The sequence below is a fragment of the Nicotiana tomentosiformis genome, chromosome 10, assembly GCF_000390325.3.
Source record: "Nicotiana tomentosiformis chromosome 10, ASM39032v3, whole genome shotgun sequence".
Classification (NCBI taxonomy): Eukaryota; Viridiplantae; Streptophyta; class Magnoliopsida; order Solanales; family Solanaceae; genus Nicotiana; species Nicotiana tomentosiformis.
In genome coordinates, this window is record NC_090821.1 from 20,423,711 (window position 1) to 20,442,870 (window position 19,160).

General features: G+C 39.2%; 1 protein-coding gene across 1 annotated transcript; it reads left to right on the forward strand.

Annotated features, from left to right (window-relative positions):
• The first annotated feature begins 1,981 nt into the window (after positions 1 to 1,981).
• Positions 1,982 to 2,320, forward strand: LOC104119172 (uncharacterized). Its single transcript, XM_009630605.2, has one exon. The coding sequence runs from the start codon at positions 1,982 to 1,984 to the stop codon at positions 2,318 to 2,320; it is 339 nt and encodes a 112-aa protein (XP_009628900.2).
• The last annotated feature ends 16,840 nt before the right edge of the window (positions 2,321 to 19,160 follow it).

Genomic DNA, 19,160 nt, shown 5'->3' on the forward strand with positions numbered 1-19,160 from the left:
ATTGAATCGGTCTAACAAGAAGGGCAAACAACTAAAACAAAATGAACAACTCGAAATTGAAATGGACGACGTGGAGGACGTCAACGGGAACAATAGGAATAATCAAGTTGAACCAAACATCAGAGTGGTAGAACCTCTTATGCCGGAAGCTGCTCTATATGATTGGGCACAACTAACTGTTGATAATCTGGCTACCGCAATTGCAGTCCCTCCGATACAAGCAAAGACGTTTCAGATTACCAACAACATGTTGCACTTGCTGCATAATAAAAGGGTTGTTCTCTGGGTCGTAGATCGAAGACCCACAACAACATCTGAAGAATTTTCTATCAATTTGTATCACTCAAAGACAGCCGAATGTGACACCTGAAGCAATAAGATTATTACTATTTCCATTCTCAGTGACTGGGGAGGCTCAAACTTGGCTGAATTCGCTCCCAATAAACTCCATTGCTACTTGGGAGGAACTAGTCAAGTAGTTCTTAAACAAGTTCTATCTACCCAACCATGGCATCCCAGATCAGATGCTAGGACAGAGATTCTATATGGGTTTGGCTGACAGTCTGAAGGCCAATGTAGATGCTTCAACCGGGGGTGCATTCTTGAGCAAATCATTCACAGAGTGTAAGATTCTTTTTGACATGATGGCTCAAAATTCAGGCTGGATGACGAGAGATACAACACTCACTCCAATAGTGAATTCTGTTGCTCTTGACCCAAACAATACAAATGCAAAAAACATAGCCACTCTCATGACCCAGATGAGCTTGTTGACAAAGCAAATTGATGAGATGGGTACGAAACATGTGCACATTGTTGACACAACAAATGGAGGCATATGCACTCCCTGCATAAATCAGTCATATGTTTGCTTGTGGAGTGGAGAGAATGATAACCAGGGCTTCAGAGAACACATGAATTACGTCATTAATTTTGGGGGTCAGAGGCAAGGTGGACAGCAATGGGGACCTCAAAATCAGCAGTATAGACCAACCCAGCAACAGTACAATACCAATCCTGGGGGAGCACGACCATAAGGCCAAGTCATGCCTTATCAAAGGCAGCAGGGCTACAATCAGCAGCACTAATAACAATTGGCTTACCAACCACCTTATCAACAGCAGATGACTAGACATGACGATAGTAATATGATAGAAATCAAGGGCATGCTGCAACAAAATTTTGGGATAAATGGAAAGATGCAAGAAATGTTAGCCACACATGATTCGGCTATTAAAGGCATTGAAAATAAATTAGGCCAGTTGTCCATGGCTTTAAACAATTGTCCACAGGGAACATTGCCTGTAGACACAAACATCAATCCAAAGAGCAGAACCCAAATCAGTTAATGGAAGTAAGTCTCAGGAATGGAAGGGATTTAGACCGAGAGTAAGAAGTTGCTCAATCTAGTAGAGACGCAATGCCAATTACCCCAATGCCACTAGAGATCAACGAGTTAACGAAGCTCACATCGATTGTAATTGAACAAGCACAAGTTGACAAAGGCAAAGAGAGGGAAATTGAACAACTCCCAGAACAGGTGGTGGAAAAGACTCCTAATAAGAAAAGACACCAAGCAGTGGGCATAAGCTAATTTCTGCACCATTCCCTCAAAGGTTGGCAAAGCAAAAGAAAGATGATCAATACAGGAAATTCATGGAAATGCTCAGACAAATTCAATTGAATATTCCGCTGATGGATGCTTTGAGGGAAATACTAGGCTATGCGAAAATGATGAATGATCCGATGTCTCGAAAATTTGACTTCCAGGACCTGCCTACTGTAACTCTAACTCAAATTGTAGTGTGGTAGTGACAAGACCTATGGCTCAAAAATTGTCTGATCCCGGTAGTTTTACTATCCTAGGCACAATTGGAGTTATGCTTTTGCTAAAGCATTGTGTTACTTGGGAGCCAGTATCAACTTGATGCCCTTGGAAATCTACACAAAATTAGTCATTGGCAGAGCTATACCGACCTCGATGTTGTTGCAACTGGCAGATCGCACAGTGAAAAGGCCAACAGGAATTCTGGATGATGTGCTCGTCCAAGTGGGGAAGTTTGTATTTCCTGCTGATTTTGTTATTCTTGACTGTCAAGTTGACGAAGAAATACCAATAATTTTGGGAAGGCCGCTCTTAGACACTGGGAGAGCATTGATTGATTGCGAGACTGGAGAGTTAAAAATGAGGTTGAATAATGAAGAAATAATATTCAATGTTCAACAATCTATGAGGAGGCCCAGCGAATTTGCAAATTGTTTACTAGTGGAGGCGGTTGATGTAATACTACAAGAGAAGGACGAGACCCTTAATGTCTGAGACCCGTTAGAAGCTTGCTTGATGAATTTGGAAGATGTGGATGGTGAAGAGTTGGTATAGTGGGTTCAGGCTCTCGAAGGTCAAGGTTTCTGGAAAAGGAAACCCCAGTTCGAGCCACTACTCCTAAAAGAAAGAGAAACACCACCTGCGTAGCCGCCAATAGAGGAGCCACCATATGTATCCAAATGGGTTGAAGCAGTGGCTATTCCAACAAATGATGCCAAGGGAGTGATAGGATTTCTAAGAAAAAATATTTTCACACGGTTTGGCACTCCGAGAGCTATAATCAGTGATGGTGGAACCCATTTTTGCAATAGAGCATTTGCAAAGCTGTTAGAACAGTATGGAGTTCGCCATAAGGTTGCCACACCTTACCACCCGCAAACGAGCGGGCAAGTGGAAGTGTCCAACAGGGACATCAAAAGTGTCCTGACCAAGATGGTGAATGCGACTCGGACTGATTAGGCAAGGAAGTTGGATGATGCATTATGGGCTTACCGCACAACATTTAAAACTCCAATTGGTATGTCTCCGTCCAAGTTGGTGTTTGGAAAATTATGCCATCTTCTGGTAGAGCTGGAGCATAAAGCCTTATGGGCGCTGCAACAATTGAATTTGGATATGGAAACAGCAGGCACAAGTAGAGTTACAGCGTTACATAAACATGAGGAATTCCGATTCCAAGCATTCGAGAGTACAAGATTGTACAAAGAAAGGATGAAGATGTTGCATGATAAGCACATTTTAGATAGGAACTTCAAACCCGGATATCTAGTGTTGTTATACAACTCGAGACTGAGATTATTTTCGGGTAAGCTAAAATCAAGATGGTCGGGATAATTTAGAGTTGTGCAGGTATTCCCAAGTGGAGCGGTAGATATTGAGTATAAAGATGGGACGAATAGGTTTAAAGTGAATGGGCAAAGGTTGAGACACTACCTTGGAATAATTGAAGAAAAAGAATAGAAATATGTGATGTACTTGGAAGAACCCCAATATGTGAGCGAAGTGTAATACTAAAAGCCTGCGTCGTGCCGCGACGTTAAATCAGGCGCTTCCTGAGAGAAAACCCATGGTCGTGTTGTATTCGTCATGCCATGACGTTAACTAAGGCGCTCATTGGGAGGCAACCCAATTCATAGCGTAGAGTTAGTTTAGTTTTAGTTTTTTGTTTTTGTTTAATACTGAGCCAGACTAACAAGTGTGTTTGGCGTGAATTTGAAGTGTTTTGATAGGTTGTGGAACTACGTGGAAGGAAGATGTGCTCGGGTGTCCTAAACAAGCTAAAAGGTTGCAAAACGATTGAGAAAATATCAATCCATCGCGAGGCAAAGTCCAAATGGTAAATTTTGAATGCCTCCCGTTAAAGAGGCAGTGACCTTATGATGCCCTAGACCCCGCCCCGCGCTGAATTTCAGCACCTTTCACGGTGCCTCACGCTGTCCAATGCGCTAAGGACAGTGCCCCTTATGGCGCCTCGCAGCACTCAATTGCCGCTGCCCACACTGACTCATACCAAGCCCATGTAAGTAATTCAATTCTTTTGTATCTTTTCTGTTAAACCCCCCAAACCAATTAAGATAATCAAACATTAACACCAAACACACACCCCACTGGACCGTCCCCTTCAAAACCTAACATTACCCTTCAACACCTAAAGTCCTTCTTCCCAACCCCATTGTACAGTCCCTTCCTACAACACACACATGCACTGCCATCATCCCACCCCATTGCCTCGACTCTCTCTCTCACACAACATAGGTATGATGTTTTTCTCTCTTTCTCACTCTTATATGCTCTCTTTTTCTTGTAACTTCTAGTTGATGGGTAATATGTTTTAGAAGGTGCAACAATGGTGTAATTGTGCTAAAAATTTTGCAACCCCAAATACCCCATAGGATATCTTGTGATTGTTGTAATGAGTGTTTCACACTTGATTCCCAAGCCGATTTGGGAGGATGGAGCAATCCTTCACCCACAAATAAACTCACACACAAATAATCCATATAAGGTGTTTGATAAATTGCCTCATTGGCGATTTTAATCCCAATTAGAGCCCGAGTCTCTGGGATTGAGTGTTTTGTGTTAGGTGAGCATGATTATATGGAAACCTAAGTGTGGGGTGACTCTACGGAGTTGGGGCGGATTGATAAAGTGTGTTTGCAATGACATACGGGCTATGTGTAGTGCCAAAATTTCAATGCTAATACACTTACTTGATGAAGGCGAAGTTTGAGTAGCCTATGGTTTAAAGTGATTAGCATATCTTAGAGCTTTAAGTATGGGGTCACTCCGACCTATTTTTGTGATAGTTGTTGTTTCCTTACATTGACAATTAGTATGGTTGACAGGTACGTGCAATATGGGTCATCCAACAGCTAGTTCTAAGCCACCAGCTAAGGTCAAGGCACCACCAAAGGCTAAGGCTACCCCATCAGGCCCACCGCCAAAGAAAAGGAACAAAGTTGAGGCTATGTCTGGTAGTCACAGTGGTAAAGGAAAGCAAATGGCTTCAGCTTCTACCGGGGCACAACCTCAAGAGAGAGCTACTACTGAGTATGGTATCAAGAGTGTTCCCCCATCTAGGAGCGCATTATATAGGAAGTGTTGCCCAAACTCATATCTCCATGATATTGCAGTTGATGAGCACAAATTGAAGTCCCGTTCCCTCAAATTTGGGAAAAAGTACATGAACTGGGATTAGGTTTTGTATTTACAAATTCGGGAGAAGCAAAATTTAGCTTAGTGCACGAATTCTATGCCAAGGTGAACGTTGAGTATAAGGAGCAATTGGTACCTATTTGTGGGAGGTTGATTGATATTTCGGCGACTGTATTATGTAGAATTTTGGATGCCCCTAATGTCCCATGCAGTCCGTTGTGTGACTTTATTGACCGGCCTACCTAAAGAGATATTAGGCACACACTGTGTGGTGTTAATTCGAATGCGGTGTGGACGCGGGACAAGAGATACAACAACCGTACTTCTTTGCCTACAATAAAGTTTAAGATAATTACTAAAGTGTGGTTGCGCTTGGTCAACACGAGACTACATTCGTGTGAGCATGATTCTGCTGTTGTCCGAGAAAGATTATGTCTAGTGTATTTCTTGATGAAAGGGTGGCCGGTGAATGTGGCCCAGTTGATATGTAGTCAGATGGCACAATCTAGAAAGGGCAAGCTTACTAGGATATTCTTTGTGAATTTGCTTACGCAATACTTGTGTAAAGAGGAGGTAGATGAGGAGCCCCAGTTTGACATGTTGCTTCGACCCACATCTCGAGCTACCGACATTACTATTATCCGTGGGCCAGATGAGGAAGATAGCACGACACTGACTACAGGGGAGCGTCAGCTCATGATGAGAGCATACTGGCTCATTTGTATGGGATGATGGATTTGCAGTTAAGGATTGGGGGTAGGCCTGCTACTTCAGCGGAGAGGACTCAGTTGATTGAGCGGTTCCCGCTCAACACACCGGCACATCGATTGGTTGGTTTAGTTGTGGATCAGGGGGTGCCACCCATACTATACCATAAGTCTTACTTTGATTTATCATTGCTGAGGTATGTTACCGAACTCCAGGTTAATTTTGTTACTTATCCCATATGTATAAATCTAAGTTCTTTAATGCTTCCTCATTACTTGTTTATCTTAAGAATGATGGCCTAATCTTACCTCATACTTTGTGACTTGTGTCCATCCATTGTTGACTCACCTCAATATTGGTCTATCATCTTCCACTGCTAACTTGATCTCTTATGTAACACTGCCACTAGGTCTCACGTCTCATTGGGGACATCTGGAGTAATTAGATTGGTCCACCTAGGGGCGATACTATACTTCCATAATCGTATTTCATAGTATCCCAATGCGATTCACCTTACGTGGGTATTTTAATCCCCTTCAAGTCATTACTCAATCGAAGGCCCAAACGTTAGTCTTTATCCATCACAATTACACCCTCATTCTACTACCAGGGCAGCATTCCATTTCTTCTAAATGCCATTAGTCTTAGACTTCTTTGAGTTCATTCAGGCTATACTGAGCTTTCTATAACTTAGAGAAACCATAGATCTTCTTGTTTTCATGGGCTTAATCGTGAGGACTTATCCATTCTCGTTACTACTCGCAACCTCCTTTCAACTTGCTTTCACCATAAATTTCCTTACGTTATTTCTGGAACATCGAGCGAGACATTGCATTGTCTTAAACTCTTCTTTACTCTTTTAATTTAGACCTCTCGATACCTAAAAATAGCACTTTTGTCACTAACGATGCCATTATCATTCCTGGATACTAAATCCCCACGCTTCTAGCTTTTTATCTGCAGTACGGACTATTCCCAACCTTCTGCATTTAAGTATCTCGTACGTTGTTCACTTTTACCTTACTTACCTTAAAATCTCGCATCACGTCTCCTATCTCTTTCATGAACTCCCTTTCACATAGGTATAATTCATATACACAACTTGAAGCTCTATTATAATACTTGCACCTCTAGTGCACACACAATCCGGTGGGAGCTTCATACTGACTTCTTATAAGGCTGGTACTTTTCTGACTGGCTTTATCGTAGATCCGTTATAGAATATGGTTAATGTATTATCTCTCTTGTATTTAAGAGTGATCCTGTAATGTTATCAATCACGAGGTCTAAAATTTTCTTGGTCCAATAATCAAACTCCTGATTTACTCAGTTAATGTAACTCTCTAGTTTCCTCTCCCCTCTGATCAACCTTTATGTAGGCTTGAGCTATCTTCCGATCTGCGGCTCCTGGTATTAGTTATTACTTTAGCCTTCCATGGGTACTATAGAATATCCATGATAAAATCTTCTAACAATTCAATTCTTTCTTTTAACTTATATCGGAGTCTTCTAGGGCTGTATGAATGTCACATATGCGCTGCATGGATAATACTCTGAAATCTTACGTGCATTCATAACGTAACTCACTCTGGATCACTGATCGAATAATTCCTTTCATTCCTTCTCCACTTTATTTAAATGTAAGCAATTGCTTTTCTTGGTCGTTTTGCCACTTGTTGCATGTATACTTGGCTTATCTTAGTTCTTACGCATGCCGAAATTTTCGTGCAACTCATATGATCTCAAATATTACTTTTGATTTTTTCTTCTCGTTCCTTAGACACAGTAGGTACCAATTCCTTATGGAGAGCATACAATGTTGTTGTGAGATTGTTGTTACAAGACAATTTCCTCCTTAGGTTACTGAGCTTAGGTTGAAGCCTTCTTCCTTACTTCCTCAGCTAGTCTTTCATTGTAGTATTTAGGGAGGATCCTCTGATTCTTGTAAAGTTGTGAGCTTATTATATTGTATACTCGATGGACCTTTTGATGTCCTTCCTTGCCTATAAGTTACTTATTTCCACCCCCTTGTGCTTGTAGGGTTGCTTCTGAACTTGATATTTTTGACTGACTTCCCAGTGACACTCTCTTTTATCTCCATAACACTTATATGGTACCTTTAACTACCCCAACTCCTATCTAAATATTTCTCAATGATCATGATGTCATATCTGCAAGACTGAATTTCCCATATTGGGGTTCACTATGTTCATCTTGCACTGTCTGTTGATTTGTGTGTGTCCTCTTGTTTAGCCATAACTAGGCTCTTCCTGGATCAACTACTAACTACTCCCTCGCCCATTCTCATATCAATATTCTGTGTAATCGTTCTTGGGTTATTTCCTTTGTATTAACTTACGTCTCGTACTGGCTCATTATTTATAAATAACATCTCGGTCAGGGACCCTTACTTCCTTTCCTTGACACCATGTTTGCATAATATTCTGGAATCGTAGCATATCTGTAGGCTTTGAATAAGTGCAATCTCATCCCTTTATTCATTTTTTTTCTTCGCATTCTTCCCTTACCATTCCATAATTACTAGAACCACTTAATTCTGACTTAATACCATATCACTCCATATTCCCCCCTTTTGGGGAGCACTAAGATTTAGTGCTACGATGATCTACATATACATGTTTTACCCTCTCATCTTTGAAATCTTTTCACATCATCGATGATCCTTACTCGCCTCGCGGTAATCCTTCTGCACCAAGGATAACGAAATTCCTCACTCGCGAGGGTGACACTTAGTGTAACTAGCACATACAGTCCCTTAAGCTTAACTTTACTCACCTTGATTGCTTTAGGGAAGCATCTTCCTGAATGACCTTTAAAGGGTATTCTTCTGTCGTCCATTCTATTATTGCCAGAGTGAAATCTGAAATTCTCATGATGTCGACCATTATCGAAACATTCAGTCCCTAATTCATGTTTAGTTTATCTTGTTCACCAATCCATACTGATTTATTATTACTATGGGGTCTAATTTTTCCTTTTGGTAATCGAGTTGGAGTCACGAACTTATTTCTCGAAATGAGGATATGACTTTATGGCCTATACTCTTTTATTGTCTCAAGGCATGTCACCTTTCGTCCATTCCTTCACCTGACTATAGACTTTGTAATACTGTCATCTTTTTGATCTACCGTTGTCATACATGTATCACATATTACTCATAATGCTTCATTAACTCTCTTCTTATTTCCCGCAAACATTTATGTCTATCACTTTATTCTGAAAACTCGAACAAGACATTTAGATCCCCTTGCTCCATCTACTGGCTCCTCGAATTGCCTAACATTCTCTTTCTACCAGGGATAGGAGCCACACTAAGGTAATATTTATCCCTTCTAGGCTTCCAGTGCCTATCTTTATAGTACTCATATCTAGTTGGACTATTTTAGTGTGAACCATCGAGGTGCCTCACAAGGAGATCCATTACCACGTTTGCTCTATCCTTTGGAAATGTCAACTAACTCTACCAATCCATCCACTATTTTGGGTTACTCTATCCCCAGTTGGATCATTATAACTCGTCCTTCTCTTAAACTATGTCTATTAGTTCCCATAGGGCATAACTGAGATCGGTGTGGCCGATTGTACATACATCTGTCACTGTTGAAGGTAACTCAAAATGCTTATATCTCCCTTCCTGAATTGTAAATAATGATAATCTTTATTAACTGGATACCTCGTACCCTTTTTCATCTTGCTTCTTTTTCTTCTTGAAACTTGTATTTATCTTCTGAATCTCTCATTGTCTTTCACCATAAAGGTGGATAAATATTCTTGCCTTAAGGTTCATATCAAGAGGCTTAAACGTCTTAGTGTACACATGATCTGCCGAATACCTCATATTTATCCATCATAAGCATGATGCAAAAATTGAGTTCCTCTGACTCAACTCTTCCACAACTATATCTCTTACCAAATATCTTTCTGGATGTAGGCATCATTGTATTACGAATAAGATAAAGTTTAGGAAATTGAGTTCTTAGAACTGAGCTATACCACACGATCTAGAGTAAGAAGAAAGAGTGACAATCCTAAATGCCCTGTAGCCTCCTACTTATAAGTGTGGTGCACGACACACCCTTAAACAAGACTCTACTAGACACGGCTTGTAGACTCCCTAGGACAGAACTGCACTGATACCACTTTTGTCACGACCCATGCCGATGAACTGCGATGGGCACTCGGCACCTTACTCAACCGAGTACCAACGTAACGTATCTTTCTTACTACATCATCATATACACGTTACATACGGGCCTAAGAGGCAAACATCATTATTTATAAACTCAAAAAATAGGCCGACAAGGCTGTACAATCTTTCACGTACACGACTAAAAATAATGTATTGAGTATGTAAGGAATGAAAATCAGTAAATAATAGACATGAGAGAAACATGGAGTAAAAGACTCAACATGTACGTCTGTATAGCTCTGTGAATCATTTCATTTTTATAATGTCATACATATGCATATAAATGTCATACCATGCATTGGTATATGCGTTCATAACATCATCAAGCCTCTGAAGGCATCCCATTATATCATTTCGGTCACTGTGGGCAAATCATCAACGTATACCAGCTGATCAGGTGGTGGTTCGTATATAGCGCCATAACCTTTTCCCATATCCCAAAAACATATAATATACATATATACGCGTATATAACGCCATCTAATCATGGGTCAATGTATATGTATAAATGCATGAAATGCATAAGAAATACGTTAATAATATTTTCTCGGAATATCATAAAAATAATATGCCTTAAGAAATACGTTAATAAGATTTTCTCAGAATGTCATAAAAATAATATGACTTAAGAAATACGTTAATAAGATTTTCTCAGAATGTCATAAAAATAATATGCCTGTCGGATAAATTTTATCAAATACGTATTTTTCTGAGACCCATGAACAAAAGATATAATAATAATTTACATGGGGAATCAAGAATATAGACACCCCTAATATTTCTATGAATAGAGTCGTTTACAGAAACTGTGCGTTTGCTCGTTTCTTTCAATATCATTTGGGTCATGCCAAAAAGAAAGAAGGGACAGCCTTAACATACCTTTATGGCCAACTATCTACTTGTATCCATGAACAATCCTCACCATGCCTCAATCATTATTACTGGAAACGGGTATATGCGTTTCGCCTTATAAGAGACTTGAATTTCCATTGCCTTCTTTGTAAATTTGAATAATTGAACTTTGAGAAAAGGGAGTGATTTTTCTGCGCTTCGAACAAAAACATCTTCAATCACCATGCCTTTTCAATTAAAAGGAGTTCTACTAATATAATATTTTAGTAGTTGTAGAGAAAAGGAAATAGTCTTGCCTTGTTTTCCAAAAGTGTCAAGAAACGTGGGATTTGTAACTCTTTCTTGAAAGTAGATGTGTAACTCACGTTTTTTTAGACTTTGCCACATAATAATATGAATTTAAGAGTCATTACTTTGAAAGGGAGGGGCTTCCATGTTTTACCTCTTTAAACTTATCCAAATTATGATTAATTAACTAGTTAATCTCCCACTAAAAATCAACCATTACCCAATTAACCATATAATTAAGAATTATCTCAACTTACTTAAAATACTACTCACTTTTAACATACCTTATACATCTTACTATCATGGTCATGTAGTACCTTGTATGGCACTTATCCATAAATACCGGGTATTATAGCTCGGACCATATAACTTTTTCCAAATCGACAATCTTCAACGAAACTCATTATCTTTGATTCGTTCACCCTTTAACCTTCACAACACTTTACTTATCGCTTGTTATAAGTAGCTTAAATGCTTATAACCTCAAAAATAATCTCATCCCCGAGTCTACGTCGATTAACTTACGATAAAGCTTTTACGTACGAAAATGCGGGATGTAATATCTCATTTTCGAGCTTTCATCAATTTACTTATGGAATATTTGTACGTACGAAAACATGGGGTGTAACATCACTACCCCCTTTGGAACATTCGTCCTCGAATGTTAACTGATGCACTTATCATTCTCATAACCTATAGCTTTTGCGAATACTTTAATATTCTTCTAGCCATGTAGGCAACTGTTCTTTGAATAAATCCAAAGTGTAGGGTATTCCCCCCTTTAGTCCTCTTTCTCATACCATGACTTGTGGTCCAGATCTTTCCAATCTCGTAACTGTTGCTACCTCCTGTCATGCAACCTGTATGACTCTGACTTTGTAAGTGCGCCTATGCGACTCTTCTCTTATTTTCCTTCCAGCTTTTAGCCAATCTCTAGGCCTCACTTTGTAAACATATACAGAGCTTGACATGATGTCCCTCTGGGAATCTATAGGTATACTTGAAGGTCTTTGCTCGGTACCTTTTTTTTTGAACTTACGAATATTGCTATATCTTATTTCATATGTCCGCTTATCCGTTTGTATGACTCTACCACATCTAGATAGGTCATACTATACCATAACTCTTACTTTGATTTATCGTTGCTGAGGTATGTTACCAAACTCCAGGTTACTTTCGTTACTTATCCCATATGTATAAATCTAAGTTCTTTAATGCTTTCTCATTACTTGTTTATCTTAAGAATGACGGCGTAATCTCAGCTCATACTTTGTGACTTGTGTCCATCCATTGTTGACTCACCTCAATATTGGTCTATCATCTTCCACTGCTAACTTGATCTCTTATGTAACACTGCCGCTAGGTCTCACGTCTCATTGGGGACATCTGGAGTAATTAGATTGGTCCACCTAGGGGCGATACTATACTTCCATAATCGTATTTCATAGTATCCCAATGTGATTCACCTTACGTGGGTATTTTAATCCCCTTCAAGTCATTACTCAATCGAAGGTCCAAACGTTAGTATTTATCCATCACAATTACACCCTCATTCTACCACCAGGGCAGCATTCAATTTCTTCTAAATGCCATTAGTCTTAGACTCCTTTGAGTTCATTCAGGCTATACTGAGCTTTCTATAACTTAGAGAAACCATAGATCTTCTTGTTTTCATGGGCTTAATCGTGAGGACTTATCCATTCTCGTCACCTTCTCACTCACCCTTCCTTATCCTTATTCCTGACTTCCTAATACCTTGTCGCTTTACCATACTTTAGTTTGCCACTTACACATATCCATTTATACTACTCGCAACCTCCTTTCAACTTGCTTTCACCATAAATTTCCTTATGTTATTTCTGGAACATCGAGCGAGACATTGCATTGTCTTAAACGCTTCTTTACTCTTTTAATTTAGACCTCTCGATACCTAAAAATAGCACTTTTGTCACTAACGATGCCGTTATCATTCCTGGATACTAAATCCCCACGCTTCTAGCTTTCTATCTGCAGTATGGACTATTCCCAACCTTCTGCATTTAAGTATCTTGTACGTTGTTCACTTTTACCTTACTTACCTTAAAATCTCGCATCACGTCTTCTATCTCTTTCATGAACTCCCTTTCACATAGGTATAATTCATATATACAACTTGAAGCTCTATTATAATACTTGCACCTCTAGTGCACACACAATCCGGTGGGAGCTTCATACTGACTTCTTATAAGGCTGGTACTTTTCTGACTGGCTTTATCGTAGAGCCATTATAGAATATGGTTAATGTACTATCTCTCTTGTATTTAAGAGTGATCCTGTAATGTTATCAATCATGAGGTCTAAAATTTTCTTGGACCAATAATCAAACTCCTGATTTACTTAGTTAATGTAACTCTTTAGTTTCCTCTTCCTTCTCATCAGCCTTTATGTAGGCTTGAGCTATCTTCCGATCTGCGGCTCCTGGTATTAGTTATTACTTTAGCCTTCCATGGGTACTATAGAATATCCATGATAAAATCTTCTAACAATTCAATTCTTTCTTTTAACTTATACCGGAGTCTTCTAGGGCTGTATGAATGTCACATATGTGCTGCATGGATAATACTCTAAAATCTTACATGCATTCATAACGTAACTCACTCTGGATCACTGATCGAATAATTCCTTTCATTCCTTCTCCACTTTATTTAAATGTAAGCAATTGCTTTTCTTGGTCGTTTTGCCACTTGTTGCATGTATACTTGGCTTATCTTAGTTCCTACGCATGCCAAAATTTTCGTGCAACTCATATGATCTCAAATATTACTTTTGATTTTTTCTTCTCGTTCCTTAGACACAGTAGGTACCACTTCCTTATGGAGAGCATACAATGTTGTTGTGAGATTGTTGTTACAAGACCATTTCCTCCTTAGGTTACTGAGCTTAGGTTGAAGCCTTCTTCCTTACTTCCTCAGCTAGTCTTTCATCGTAGTATTTAGGGAGGATCCTCTGATTCTTGTAAAGTTGTGAGCTTATTACATTGTATAGTTGACGGACCTTTTGATGTCCTTCCTTGCCTATAAGTTACTTATTTCCAACCCTTTGTGCTTGTAGGGTTGCTTCTGAACTTGATATTTTGACTGACTTCCCAATGGCACTCTCTTTTATCTCCATAACACTCATATGGTACCTTTAACTACCCCAACTCCCATCTAAATATTTCTCAATGATCACGATGTCATATATGCGAGACTGAATTTCCCATATTGGGGTTCACTATGTTCATCTTGCACAGTCTGTTGATTTGTGTGTGTCCTCTTGTTTAGCCATAACTAGGCTCTTCCTGGATCAACTACTAACTACTCCCTCGCCCATTCTCATATCAATATTCTGCGTAATCGTTCTTGGGTTATTTCCTTTGTATTAACTTACGTCTCGTACTGGCTCATTATTTATAAATAACATCTCGGTCAGGGACCCTTACTTCCTTTCCTTGACACTGTATTTGCATAATATTCTGGAATCGTAGCATATCTGTAGGCTTTGAATAAGTGCAATCTCATCCCTTTATTCATTTTTTTTTTCTTCGCATTCTTCCCTTACCATTCCATAATTACTAGAACCACTTAATTCTGACTTAATACCATATCACTCCATGTTCCCCCCTTTAGGGGAGCACTAAGATTTAGTGCTACGATGATCTACGTATACATGTTTTACCCTCTCATCTTTGGAATCTTTTCACATCATCGATGATCCTTACTCGCCTCGCGGTAATCCTTCTGTACCAAGGATAACGAAATTCCTCACTCGCGAGGGTGACACTTAGTGTAACTAGCACATACAGTCCCTTAAGCTTAACTTTACTCACCTTGATTGCTTTAGAGAAGCGTCTTCCTGAATGACCTTTAAAGGGTATTCTTCTGTCGTCCATTCTATTATCGCCGGAATAAAATCTGAAATTCTCATGATGTCGACCATTATCGAAACATTCAGTCCCTAATTCATGTTTAGTTTATCTTGTTCACCAATCCATACTGATTTATTATTACTATGGGGTCTAATTTTTCCTTTTGGTAATCGAGTTGGAGTCACGAACTTATTTCTCGAAATGAGGATATGACTTTATGGCCTATACTCTTTTATTGTCTCAAGGCATGTCACCTCTCGTCCATTCCTTCACCTGACTATAGACTTTGTAATACTGTCATCTTTTTGATCTACCATTGTCATACATGTATCACATATTACTCATAATGCTTCATTAACTCTCTTCTTATTTCCCGCAAACATTTATGTCTATCACTTTATTCTGAAAACTCGAACAAGACATTCTTTTGCTTTTAGATCCCCTTGCTCCATCTACTGGCTCCTCGAATTGCCTAACATTCTCTTTCTACCAGGGATAGGAGCCACACTAAGGTAATATTTATCCCTTCTAGGCTTCCAGTGCCTATCTTTATAGTACTCATATCTAGTTGGACTATTTTAGTGTGAACCATCGAGGTGCCTCACAAGGAGATCCATTACCACGTTTGCTCTATCCTTTGGAAATGTCAACTAACTCTACCAATCCATCCACTATTTTGGGTTACTCTATCCCCAGTTGGATCATTATAACTCGTCCTTCTCTTAAACTATGTCTATTAGTTCCCATAGGGCATAACTGAGATCGGTGTGGCCGATTGTACATACATCTGTCACTGTTGAAGGTAACTCAAAATGCTTATATCTCCCTTCCTGAATTGTAAATAATGATAATCTTTATTAACTGGATACCTCGTACCCTTTTTCATCTTGCTTCTTTTTCTTCTTGAAACTTGTATTTATCTTCTGAATCTCTCATTGTCTTTCACCATAAAGGTGGATAAATATTCTTGCCTTAAGGTTCGTATCAAGAGGCTTAAACGTCTTAGTGTACACATGATCTGCCGAATACCTCATATTTATCCATCATAAGCATGATGCAAAAATTGAGTTTCTCTGACTCAACTCTTCCACAACTATATCTCTTACCAAACGTCTTTCTGGATGTAGGCATCATTGTATTACGAATAAGATAAGGTTTAGGAAATTGAGTTCTTACAACTGAGCTATACCACACGATCTAGAGTAAGAAGAAAGAGTGACAATCCTAAATGCCCTGTAGCATCCTACTTATAAGTGTGTTGCACGACACACCCTTAAACAAGACTCTACTAGACACAGCTTGTAGACTCCCTAGGACAGAACTGCACTGATACCACTTTTGTCACGACCCAAGCCGATGAACCGCGACGGGCACTCGGCACCTTTCTCAACCGAGTACCAACGTAACGTATCTTTCTTACTACATCATCATATACACGTTACATTCGGGACTAAGAGGCAAACATCATTATTTATAAACTCAAAAAATAGGCCGACAAGGCTATACAATCTTTCACGTACACGACATATGTCTACAAGCCTCTACTAGTACATAAATGTCATAAAGATCGGGGCAGGGCCCCGCCATAATAATCAGTACATGTCCTAATCATACTGACCATATAAGTAACTCCAAAATAAATGGAGTGCACCAACATCTTTCGCTGAGCTGATCGCCTACTTGGGGGACTCTCGACCTGTCTATCGAGACCTGCGGGCATGAAACGCAGTGTCCCCAGGCAAAAGGGACGTTAGTAAAAATAATGTATTGAGTATGTAAGGAATGAAAATCAATGAATAATAGACATGAGAGAAACATGGAGTAAAAGACTCGACATGTACGTCTGCATAGCTCTGTGAATCATTTCATTTTTATTATGTCATACATATGCATATAAATGTCATACCATGCATTGGTATATGCATTCATAACATCATCAAGCCTCTGAAGGCATCCCATCATATCATTTCGGTCACTGTGGGCAAATCATCAACGTATACCAGCTGATCAGGTGATGGTACGTATATAGCGCCATAAACTTTTCCCATATCCCAAAAACATATAATATACATATATACGCGTATATAACGCCATCTGATCATGGGTCAATGTATATGTATAAATGCATGAAATGCATAAGAAATACGTTAATAATATTTTCTCGGAATGTCATAAAAATAATATGCCTTAAGAAATACGTTAATAAGATTTTCTCGGAATGTCATAAAAATAATATGACTTAAGAAATACGTTAATTAGATTTTCTCGGAATGTCATAAAAATAATATGCCTGTCGGATAAATTTTATCAAATACGTATTTTTCTGAGACCCATGAACAAAAGATATAATAATAATTCACATGTCGTTTACAAAAACTGTGCGTTTGCTCGTTTCTTTCAGTATCATTTGGGTCATGCCAAAAAGAAAGAAGGGATAGGCTTAACATACCTTTATGGACAACTATCTACTTGTATCCATGAACAATCCTAACCATGCCTCAATCATTATTACTGGAAACGGGTATATGCGTTTCGCCTTATAAGAGACTTGAATTTCCATTGCCTTCTTTGTGAATTTGAATAATTGAACTTTTAGAAAAGGGAGTGATTTTTCCGTGCTTCCAACAAAAACATCTTCAATCACCATGCCTTTTCAATTAAAAGGAGTTCTACTAATATTATATTTTAGTAGTTGTAGAGAAAAGGAAATAGTCTTGCCTTGTTTTCCAAAAGTGTCAAGAAACGTGGGATTTGTAACTTTTTCTTGAAAGTAGATGTGTGACTCGTGTTTTTTAAGACTTTGCCACATAATAATATGACTTTAAGAGTCATTACTTTGAAAGGGAGGGGCTTCCATGTTATACCTCTTTAAACTTATCCAAATTATGATTAATTAACTAGTTAATCTCCCACTTAAAATCAACCATTACCCAATTAACCACATAATTAAGAACTATCTCAACTTACTTAAAATACTACTCACTTTTAACATACCTTATACATCTTACTATCATGGTCATGTAGTACCTTGTATGGCACTTATCCATAAATACCGGGTATTATAGCTCGGACCATATAATTTTTTCCAAATCGACAATCTTCAACGAAACTCATTATCTTTGATTCGCTCACCCTTTAACCTTCACAGCACTTTACTTATTGCTTGTTATAAGTAGCTTAAATGCTTATAACCTCAAAAATAATCTCATCCCCGAGTCTACGTCGATTAACTTACAACAAAGCTTTTACGTACAAAAATGCGGGATGTAATATCTCATTTCCGAGCTTTCAGCAATTTACTTATGGCATATTTTTACGTACAAAAATATGGGGTGTAACGGTACACCCAGCTCTTTAGCTAGATGCACCGGGTCAGGAGATGAGAGATATTATTCAGCTATTGACTCGATTAGTAGTCGCACAGGCTCGACGCCAAGAGGTAGGTATGCGTCATAGAGATAGGGCCATTAGTGCGATGGTTTGTGATTTCATTAATTTAGACCCTCCGGTATTCACTGGAGTAGATCCAAACAAGGACCCTCAGGTATCTATCGACAAGATGCAGAGGACTTTGAGGGTAATGAAGACCATTGAATTGAGTGTGTTGAGCTAGCTTCCTATAGACTTTGGGATATTGCAGTTAATTGGTACGAGTCTTGGGAGTTATCCATAGGTGAGAATGTCCCTCCAGCAGTATGACAGGAGTTTACAAAGGCTTTTCTTCGTCATTATTTGCCACCAGAGCTTGGACGGGCCAGAGTTGATAGGTTCTTGACCCTTCGACATGGTAATATGAGTGTTCGGGAGTACAACCTACAGTTTGATTCTTTGTCTAGGTATGTTCCCACTATTGTAGCTAAAATAGAGGATTAGGTTCATCGGTTTGTGATGGGATCAGAGCAGCACTTGCTTAATGACTGTATGTCGCTCTCACTTCAGCCAGGTATGGATATTTCTAGTATTCAGGCATACGCTCAGGGTGTAGAGGAGTGCAAGCAGAAGCAAAGGGCTGATCGTGAGCATGATAAGGGCTAGAGTGAGAGAGAGAGAGATCTTCAGGCCTTTCTGGTGAGTTTTGAGGTGGTCAGAGACAGTAGTACCTGAGGTACCCAGCCCAATCGTTGGCTAGTGCACCCTCTCAGTTTGTCGGGAGGAGATTTGATCATTCCACATATTCAGGGCCTAGTCAAAATTCTAGGGCCTCTATTTCTCAGTATAGGGGTGAGTCGAGACAA

What these genes read in the sequence shown, in the direction of transcription:
- LOC104119172 (XM_009630605.2), top strand. Translation starts at nt 1,982, where the DNA reads ATGTTGTTGCAACTGGCAGATCGCACAGTGAAAAGGCCAACAGGAATT.